This window comes from Ammospiza caudacuta, chromosome 2, assembly GCF_027887145.1.
Source record: "Ammospiza caudacuta isolate bAmmCau1 chromosome 2, bAmmCau1.pri, whole genome shotgun sequence".
NCBI classification, from domain to species: domain Eukaryota; kingdom Metazoa; phylum Chordata; class Aves; order Passeriformes; family Passerellidae; genus Ammospiza; species Ammospiza caudacuta.
Window position 1 is genome coordinate 42706629 of NC_080594.1, and position 10950 is coordinate 42717578.

The following is a 10950-nucleotide window of genomic DNA, read 5'->3' on the forward strand; positions in this document are numbered from 1 at the left end:
GATCCACCGCGCCTGCAGACCTCTGTGGATGATAAACACCAGAACAAAGGTGATAACAAGCAACCAAGAGAGCCGTGACATCAAGCATTGCCACAGTCATGCTGCTGGGAAATATCTACCCACTGCCTTACCTTTCTCTAATTTTATACTGATGTTGAAATATCACTGACATCTCCTATAGCAGTTTTTTAACCGTACCATCACCTCCACACTTTTGCACAGGCAATACAAATTTATCTTCAGCAGACCTAAGAGAAAGCCTCTAAGTATCTTACTGGACCATTGTTCAGACTGAACTATGATATGCTTTTTCTGAGGAATACAGAGAGATGTATGCTCATTCAGAAACTACAGAATATAACCACATGGGCTGCACGAACAAAATGCCTAATCACTTCTCATGGAAAGTAAATATAAGAAGTTTGCTACCACTTTTTTCCCTAAAGTCATGTGTTCTGCTGAAGTCATACACAACTCTGTCTGGCTTTCCTTTCACAAAAGGAAAAGATCATGGTAGAATTTTGTTGGCTGTCCCTTTGAATTCCAGAGGTCAGACGGTCCGTATGACACCTCAAATCTGCAAAAACAACAATGCAACAAACCCACCAACAAATTCATTTTAAGAATGGTCTTGGAAGAAATCTGAATAACCAGCACAGCTGAACTGTGTTTATCACTCACTCACCTAAGATCCTCAGGCCATTCTAGAGATATCCATAACACTGAGAAAAGCTCGCTCTTCTGGACATAACCATACTGTAGCTCATCAAACATTTGAATCAGTGTTTTACCTCACTCCTTCTGTCTCACGGGTTGTTCCTGGACAGACACTGCAGACACACAAGCACGCCTTGCAAGCTGCTGGTCAAATACCACCACAGCTCTTTATGAGTAACTGGCTCATAGTCATGTGTCCTCCATGAGGACAGGATGGAAGGGGAATGCCCACCCTAAGTGCTGACCTCTGGAAACCACCGAGAGCTGCAGAATGCGGTGCTGTGCCACACAAAGCCAGCTCTGGGTGAGACGGCTGAGCCTTGAAAAGCAGAACAGCTGGTTCAGCACAACCATGAGGACAGCTGAGTTAATTAGCTGTGACCTGCTCATCTGAAACTAACTCGGTATTTTCACAGAGAGCTGGCCATTTTTTACCCTGTACAAACAACTTCACTGTAAGTCTTATCAGGAGTTTTTCAAATGTTTTTCTAGTTGGGACAGAAAGCAGGTAACATTTGTTGAATTATTCCTGCATCTTCCTCAAGGACCACAAGTACTGCACATTACTAGGGTCTACTAAAATATCAAAGCAACTTTCACTGTCAAATGCCCTTATTGCCATATCTCATGTGCTTTATTAAAAGACAAACCTACAATGTTCTTCAGGACACTTATTCAAATGTGAGCAGCCCTATGTATAAGTAAACTCTATCAAGCATGTCTCCTTGAGGAGCTAGATCTTAAATACCTCCAGAAATAATAACACTTCCAACCAGGAGCTGAGACAACCTAAAGAATGCACTGCTGTATGTATTTCATATTAGCACCTTTCCAAGTCTTCTAAATCTTGCATACAACAATTCAGTAACTACAACTCAGTACAGCTTCACATGGCTAGGTAATGGTGATTTGGGGATGAGTGACCTTTGAGTCATTTTTTGATTTTTGTTCCTTTTAAATAAAATGAATTAGCAAAACTGATGACAGCATCCTCATGATTCATTGTGTTCCTCACATCATCCCAAAAGCTAACTTCTTCTTTTTAAACAAAATCATTTGGTGAAAATGTGTCATAGGTTACAATTTGAAGCTGATCTAGCTGTTAGATCACAGTCATAGAGATTAAATATTTCAATGCATACAAATAGTCCAATTAGATTCAGAATTATTCGGATGTATAAAATCAAACAGCAATACAGCTTTAATGAAAAAAAACCCTGATGATAATCAATCTACTGTCCAATTTATAGACAAATATTTATTTGTGCATATGCATCACTGCAAGGGAAGCTGATAATAAACATTCTGAAGGTCACCAGCCATCTCTTATTACAAGACCCTGGTTTTATTTTCTGGTAATTTTGCCCTAACCTTGAACCATTTCAACTAAGAAGTTTCACAGCGTACACCAACTCAAGATGAGGGTATTTTTATTAATAATTACAGATAAAAAGCATCAATCTATTTCAAATACCTATATTTTGTTTGGAGTACATTAAACCCTCCCAACTGGCTAGCTTTCTTCTATGGGCTCTAGATGTTCAAGCAGAGACTTGAGATTCTGAAAGCTTTTGAATAAGCCTTTCTTACATCCCAAGGAATCTGTTAAGAGTCTGGGCTTGGAGGACACAGCCTTGTGCATGCTCAACAGCAACAGATTTATCATCTCAATTTCCCCATGGTTCCATTTGTGCAGGGCACGCTGCCGAGAGGCTCAACAGGAGCTTCCTTGTAGCCACTGGCTCTTCTGAGTTAAGCTCTCTTTAGTGTCCACAGGTCTCTTACAGTGAATGACCTCCAGATGGGTTCAAGTTGCCTGAGCTGATGCACAGATAAAAAGAAGAATATATTGGGTCAGTTAGGTAAGGGGGGAAGAAGCCTGCAGGTTCTGGCAGGGCACTGGTAGAACTGCACAAGGAAACCAGTGCAGAGAGCAGTGAACAGAAGAATTTAATGAAGAAGGCTGAAATGAGGGTCAGGAGTCATGAAGGACGCAAGAATGAAGAAACCCGAGTGCAAGCTGGGCATTGCCTGTCTGAGGAGCAGCTGGGTAACAGCCAAGCAGGGGAGTTTTGAGATGCTGGCAACAAAGTGGCCACCAGCACCTTGGGCTCTAAGAACAGAGGCAGAACCAGGAGATCCAGGGAAGGATCGCCCTCTGCCCAGCTTTCAATAGAGCATTTCTGGAATATTTCATCCAGGTATTAGCCTCACAGTGCAGGAAAGTCACTAGGGAGCTAGAGGGAGTAAAGGGAAGCACCACTGGGATAGCAGGGCTGGAGCACCCTGACTGTATAGAAAGACTGGGGAGAGACTGCTTTAGGGGGACCAAAAAGGCAGCCCCAGTGCCACTGGAAGATATACAGGAGATGCCAATGGGTTGTCCAGAGAGTCTGTGTGCACTTTATCTTTGTAGGTTTTCAAGATCAAACTGGGTAAAAGATCTGATCTTAAAGCTGTCTCTGGTATGAGTGGGAAGCTGGACTCAGGGATGCTGAGATCTCTTCACCCGGAATTATCCAGTGATCCTACAAACTGGGCACGGCAAGGGCAGCCAGAACAACTGTCAGCAGCCATCAGGATATCCAGCTCCTGGGCTCTAGCACAACACCAGGGCTTCCCACTCCACCAGCCCTATCAGCCTGCCCTTGCTACCCTACTGCAACCCGCTCCTTCAAACACAAGGCCCAAGCAGGATGTGCTTTCAGTCACTAAATTCAAATTGCACTGGTAGCTCATGGACAGTGAGAAGAACAAAAGTCTCCTTCCAGCTTCCGTGGATTAAGGACCTTGAATATTACCCACATGGCATTACAAGCCATTCAGACCGAAAAGCCAGGCTCTCAGAAAAAAACCATGATGGCAAAACCACAGAGGCTCAAGACACCACAGGAAATTTGCTCCTGAAGAGGACAAGGCCTGGCGAGGGCATGGCAGCGAGCTGAAAGGCAGCTCCCAGGCGGGTGCCGCGCCTGCCCTGCCAGCACCGCTCACCTGTGCGCCCATCTCCCATCGCAGGTACCAAGGGCAGGGGCAGCGCTCTGCCTATGCAGGGATTTACCGAGAGCCCGGTGCAGGCAGCATCTCCTGCCCTGCTTAAAGGCCTGAAAGAGAGAGCGCCTGTGCCGCAGCCGAGCAGAGCCCACTCCTGCCTTCCTGCTCCGTCACCCCACGGCCACCCCCAGCGCAGGTACACCCCAGCAGGACGGAGCCGACCGCGGGGAAGCGCAGGAGCCTCCTGCCCACGGAGGGAGCAAACAGCACCAGCTCAATCCCTCCATCCCTCCTGGCGGCCCCTCCCCGCTCCCTCCCTCTGCCCCACGCCCCGCCGTGCTCCCCGGCCGCCGAGCCCCGCGGGCGGGGGCGACGGCTCTGCGGCGGGCGGTACCTGGACAGGGAATCGCCGCTGGGCGGCCGCGCCGCCGCCGCCCGCCCGGCGCCCAGGCTCTCGCAGCTGGAGCTGCCCTCCATGGCGGGCGGCCCCGCGGCGGGCGCTGGCCCCGCGTCCGTCAGCCCCGTCGCCCGGCGGGGCGGGAAGCGGCCATGCTGGCCCGGCGTGCCGCGCGGGGGGCGGGCAGAGGCGGGGCGCTGAGGGGGCCGAGCCGCCGCCGGCTGCGGGAGCGGGGCTTGGGTCGTGAGGGTGCGGGGTGGGCCGCGATCCCTCTTTATGTCCTCTTGAGAGCCGAGGGAAGATATCAGCTCCCGGTTTCCATCCTCGGAGCACGGCGGTCGTTCCTAAGGGCAAGGAAGTGGTCTGTCTCAAGCATCGCTCTTGAAGTCAGCTCACCTGCGTTAGGCTTTCCAGCTGGCTTGTGTACCCACAGTTAAAACAGTTGCGCTGCTCACATTTGTCATTGCCCCCGTCTGCTCGAGGATCCCCACTGAGTCTGTCCCTCGAGTGGGTGGAGCAGGGGCTGTGGAAGGTGGCAGGTCACAGTCACATTCTCTGCGAAGTTACCCGACGGAAAGCTCCAATGCATCCATGGCGATCTGTGTCCCGAGGGCTTTGCAGGCACAGTTCGGTATCCAGTGTTCTGCAGGAAGAGCCATGGTATGCCCAGTTCCTTCAAGCAATCGAAGAGCGGGAGAAAAGCTCTTGGCTTTGCTTACAAAGACTGAGGGACTACATCTTAAGCCCCCCATATCAAGGATGCAGATGTCTCTCAAATGTTTAGCTATTTTGACAAGAATCTCGTGAAGCAAAAAGAATGAACCAATGGGGATGTGTTAGGAGGTTGATGGGTTTCCAGAAAGACTTGCGTGTTGGCAAACAGCATCTGATGTCAGGAGCATCCATCCAGATGGACCTTCCTGTTAAAATACTGCCTCAAAATAGGATAAACCTTGTGTCTTCTAAACATTTGTATACAGTGTGACTGTAGAATGGTTACCAAAACATCATACCACTTCATGCTCCAAGGAGTAAATTAGCTGTGTTTCTCTCTGTTGTTTCCCGTTTTGTTCCTGTTGTCCGAAGTCATGCAGGATGCTGAAGCAGGTTTGTAGCATCCCCACCTGAGACTGCATGATCCAGCTGTGAAACTGCCTCTGTTGCTCTTTCCTTTAGTCTCTATCAGCTGCTGTTAAACAAGGTTGATATGGGATGGTTTTGAAGCAGGTTTAAACTTGAAAATGCAGTTTAGTTGAGGCAGGTTTTTTTTTTTTGTATTTTTCATTTGCTCTTCTGAGCAAAAAGTTACCAAATTAGCAAATGAGTTTTGGGGGAGGGAAGGTTTCAGCCTAGGAAATTGAGTTCCTGGAGGCTTTTCTAAAATGAAAACTCTGTTTTATGGTTAAAAGTGAGATCCTTGTTTGAAAATTAAGCTAATTGATAGTGGTTTATTCCAGCATTAAAATCCAAACAAAATGCCTTGACATTACAGTTGAAAATCATTACAATTGAAAAATACTGTACTGATTTTGTACCAGCTATAAAATTATTTAAAATACGTTCATATTTTTTCCTCCCCTCGGGTTAGAGGCAATGAACATTTTAGAAGCACCATTTATTAATAAAAACCGAGGTATGAATGGCAAACTGTCTCTCTGCCTCTTCTGTTTAGCTTTCCATGCACACGTGTGTCCGGCGAGCAGATGGTGTCCTCTGTGGGGACATGCTGGCAGGGGGTGCTGTGGCAGCAGTCTTTCAGCACCACTGCTGAGCAGTCAGGCAGGTCCTGGCGGCCTTTTCCCACTGCTGTTCTCTCTTCCTAGCCCTTCCGGGGATGGAGTTCCTGGCCGTAGTAACCCTTGGGAGAGGTCAGCGCTGTAGAACTAGCACAAAGCAGTGCATGTCTCCCTTTCAAATCTTATCAAATTGCCTTGTGGTGAGTTGGTACTACCTCTGTTCCCTCTGCTAAGCTTGGTTTGATAGAGGCGCAGTTGTTTAAAAAAGTCAAGTAGGAATAAAAACAATATATAAACCTCCATTGCTATGTGAGAGTATTAGAATGCCTTCCTTTCTTCCTAATTTGCTATTGATGTGGCATCTCTAAGTAGTTTATTGATGAAGTGCTCTGTTTGCTTTTCACTGCCCTGTTTTGTTCTTGGCCTTATCCCTAGGGTCTGTGAAACCCTTTAGAAATTCCCACTGGTGCTTTGTAAATGAGAACAAAGCTAATCACCTCCTGCTTCTCTCCTGCTGCTGAAAGAAACTAGCAGTCTGCTCAGTGAGTCTTTCTGCTCAACAATACCACATTTTCAAAGTCAGTCAGAATATTCTCTCTGTGAAGAATGTTTCCTCAGGGCTCTTAAAAGTGATGGAGAATTAAATAAAGGCCCGACATAACCAAAACCAATTAAGGACAATTCACAAGACTGTTGTATAACTGATGCAAAATAAGTGTCGTTCAGTCTGTTAACCTACTTTTTCTTGCCACATCCCCTACCATTATCTTACAAGTATCATCATTTGGATTTGGGTGTTTTTTCTTTTTTTTTTTTTTTTTTAATGAGGGAATGTTCTGTCATTTTGTGATTTCAACACAGGAAACAGTAAAATAAAATTAACATCATGGATAAGTAATAGAATTATCTGTGTTCATCTTTAATGCTGTGTGGCTGACACAGCTGAGTGATATCTGAAAGAATGACAAGAAGCTTCCTTGAATCAAAGGTGTGTAAGATTCATTTCAAGTAAAAGACAAGCAGACATCCTCCAATACTTCCTCAAATTATATGTGGTTGTAGCATATACAAAGTGAAAAATACATAGCCCCAGGCTTTCTTAGGTGTTTAGAGGCTGTCAAAGCTGTGGTGAATACAGCACAAAGAGGATAATATTATGTACATGTAAAACATGATTAAGTGAGGGGAAGTAAGGCTTTTACTTCAGTCCTTGTGGGTGAAAAGTGAGATTCTATTATGTATCCATTGTATTTAAACTATGTGTCTGTTGAATTAAGGGCTTTCTAGCTCTGTACGTATGTGTGGTCCATACATCTGCTATATCAATGTGCCAGATGTTATGAATCCAGATGCTCTCATTCCTGGATTAGCTCCTCAGCTTTGCTGCTGCACAGCCAAACACAGGTCTGTTGTGTCTCACACTTTGAGCATGGGACTCACCAAAGCTAGGGACAGTCACACAGCCCGGACATTCTGGCACAACCTTTTGCAGGGGTCTCGTGAGGATGTTTGGCTGCTTGACTAAATGTCCCTGGAGCAGAGGAGGAATCATGTTTATACAGTGGTCCAAGGGTAGATCATGAAGCAGGATGGTGTACTCAAATGGTCCACTCTGAGAAAACCTGCTCCCCTGCTGCAGTCTTTGTCATAACGTGTCCTTGCATGGTACAGCCTTCCCCTCCCTCCCCCTCTTCCCAGCTCACAACTCATCCCATGGTTGAAAGGCCTATGAACAATAAGGGAGTCAGAGCCCTAATCCCTTCTGAAAATGATCACCTTTCCCTTTTGCTCCAATCCCAACATTAAAATCTCATCCATCCTAAACCTCTTTGCTGCAGCTCTATGGATCTCCCATATTTTTGCCACTATACTCATATATTCCTGTGCCCTCTTAGACAGCACATTAAATGGTTCATGGCAAAGTCAGCTTCACACACTGTGCCTTCTCTAGTCTAGTCTCCATCAATGAGTCCAAAAAATTTGCAGCATGACTCAGTCCCATAATTGTTCTGAAAACCACACAGCCAGAGACACCCTTGTCTCTCCTTTGATTCACTAAAATGGTTCTGAGATTTATTACATTTTCTTGTCTTCTTGATCTACAGCTTCAGGGCAGTGGGCAGGCGATAAAAGATTCTCAGTGCCTTGGGAAGGGAGGATTGTCACTGGTGAGATCCCACTGTGATGTATGATCATCAAATCACATTGGAGGTGGCATGTGTTCCTTTTGTCAAGCCCCATCAGCTGATAAAGTATGAGGTCAGAAACAGCAAGAGCTTTGGCACAGGCAGAGAGGCTGATGAAGAACAACTCACTGTGGCTGTGATTTGGAGCTAGAGCTGCTTGTGGTTGCAAGAACATCTGTTACAAGATGGTCATAGGGAACATGCACAGATTTGGTCCTGCTGATGCATAATGCCTGTGCTGTTGAAGTTGGAAACTAGTCAAAACAAAGAGAGGGACTTAGGACTTACATCTACACTGAAATTGTCACTGTGCCTCCAAAGTTACTATACTTCTGGTAAACCTGATCAGAGTGGTCACCTCAGCTCACCCACAGTGTGGTTCTGGACTGGCTATGATGGCACCCTGACAGTGCTTTTGCCTTGCATCCCCTCTGTGTTTGACAGAAACAGAAGCTAATGATCAATAACCCTTTAACACCTTTTTTTGGTCACGTTTTTTTTTTTTTTCTTTATGCAGTCATGCACATGTTGATGCACGGTGCTACAGATGTGGGGCTCTGGACTCAACCTGGACCTAATCCTGCACACTATAGCTTGTTACCTGTTTAGAAGCACTTTTGATGGGCACACTGTTTTGTTCTTCCTGCTGCTCTGTCAGTGTACTGCATTCTTGTCCTCACTCCCAACACCAGCTCATGGCTGCCCACAGAACAGTCAGGCATGAAATATACCACAGGCTAATGAGTGTATCAGGTTCCATCCATGTGTGCACAGTGTGCACAGTCCTCTGGAGTCACCATGCAATTCACCTGGCTTTTAATTGCCTGATGATTTTAATTCTCCACGGCCTGTGCATTACTGCAGAGCTCCATGGCCTGTGTTTGCTCACAGCTACGTGATGGCACCCGCGCAGTCCAAGGCACAGACAGGGAGCCCGAGGGCTGTGGGCACCCGGAGAGCTGCAGGCCTCGGGCTCTAGGGGCAGGACTTCCACTGCATGTTGCAGAACACACAGATCCATTTTGTGTGTCAATTCAAATAAAGCATCTTTTCTCCTGAAGGACTAAATACATCACAGCAGCTGTCTGGCTGTTTGGGCTGTTGCGCTCCAGCAGCTCCTTGGCATCTGTGTAATGGTCTTCAATCAGGCAAACATGAAGAAAGAAAGAATTACTCACAGGAGTTAAATTTGAAAATTCTGACGCTTGTTAAACCACTACTGCTGGAAATAAATGCATTTCCAGAAGCTCTAGAGTGATCAGGCAGGAAGGGATTATGTGGGGGTAAGAATTGGTTTGGTACTGTCAGACATTAGGAAGGTGTCTGAAGTCTCAGCACTAGCAGTCTCTGAGATGGGAAAAGATGTTCATATGGAAAAGTCTCTACACCTCGTAGATCTCAAATTTGTGTTTGAGATGTCCTGATTTATACACCAATTTTCAAGCAAACATTCATTTAAAATTTAGTAATTTTATGTCTACATTGTCTGAAATAGTACTGTCTATATTGCCTATGTGCACACAGACTACTTAAAGTGAGATTTTAATCTGCAGCTGCTATATTTAACAGCTACAATTAGGGAAATGGTTAAGAATACTTGACTTTATTGCATTTATACTTCCTTTTCTGTTAAGGAAGATGTACATCTGTGGTAGTGTTTTAATAATACACAATAAAATGTTGATGGTAAGATCTGGAGATGATATTAAAATGAGAAGGACATTTCTAGAATATGAAACAGTAGAAATTAATTCCTTTCGGTTTCCCTTTTATTTACCTTGATGGCTCAAATTTCCATGTGGAAAGCTCATACTTTCTTTTAAAAGCAACAGGATGTTATGCTCTAGTGATAAAAGGGCTGGGGAGTTGCAAGATTAACAGTGAGTGCAATAAAAATGAAGTATTTGAGAGTGTTTGATTGTCTGCTCTGTGTAAGTTACCTGTCTGCAGTGTGTGAGCTGTAGAAAATGTTCAGGAAGCTACTGGAGACACATTTAGCCCATGGATACAATGAGGAAAGAAGCTTATTGCCATTTCCAATGGAACTAAAGTTTGGAAAAGGCAGATCACAGGGCTTTAATGGAGCTGGAGGAGAACCAGGCTGAGTATTGCAGGGGTGAGGCAAGACTGCTCCAGAAGGAACTGGTTCTGGTGTGAGCAGAAGCCAATTTGCTCCACCTGGCTCCATGGCCAGCATCCCCCGAGCACTTTTTATTTTAGCAATGTGGACCTCCCCTGGAATCGTTTCTCATTGGCTCCAGGACCATCACACAACCCAGTGTGAGGATGCTGGGCAATGTTTCTCGGAGCACCAGACAGCTGGAGAGTGTGTGCTTCTCCCAGGAAGGTGGTAGTGAGTGACTAGTCAGGGAAGTGCACAACTGCATGAGCCTGCAGTGTCCTACAAGTGATCTCAGACTCTAATTTTGACATGAGCTGGAAGCACTAGCTGCTGTTACTGTTCTCCTAGGCATGAACAGCACTGCCCTCCTCTTGAAGATGGCTTTAGCTCATAAAAGGAGCAGACAGCTTTTATCCATTCTGCCACTTGTTTGATTGATGAATACATCAATCTGTGTTGTATTCACCAAAGTAATGCATGAAAGAAATATTTAGGATGCAATGCCACATGTACCAAAAGTTAGGAAATGCCTGGATCTCAAATTTCCTGTATAACCTAAAGGGATCCCACTCAGACATCCCATCTCAGCACTGGATGCAGGGAAGGTTCAGGGCAAAAATTATAAAGGAACTGGGCAATTAGAAACCAGTTTTATGTCTGCACATAAGGGCAGGCTTCACAAGCAACTCCAAATATGCCTCTTCTGGTCATGGTTCAGCATTTGGATATCAACTGCTCGTACCCTGCACTGAATTATAAGCTTCTGCAGTTTTTGAAGGCCAAAATTAAGCATTAATT

At 45.5% G+C, this 10950-nt stretch overlaps 1 protein-coding gene across 1 annotated transcript in view; it reads right to left on the reverse strand.

Moving 5' to 3' along the window:
- MTMR2 (myotubularin related protein 2) overlaps positions 1-4258 on the reverse strand; it is a 62645-nt gene extending 58387 nt beyond the window's left edge. The window contains exon 1 of the mRNA XM_058822994.1: positions 4106-4258. Within this exon, the coding sequence (XP_058678977.1) occupies positions 4106-4188 (83 nt within the window). The 5' untranslated portion in view covers positions 4189-4258. The remainder of the gene's footprint in view (positions 1-4105) is intronic.
- Positions 4259-10950: the final 6692 nt, after the last annotated feature.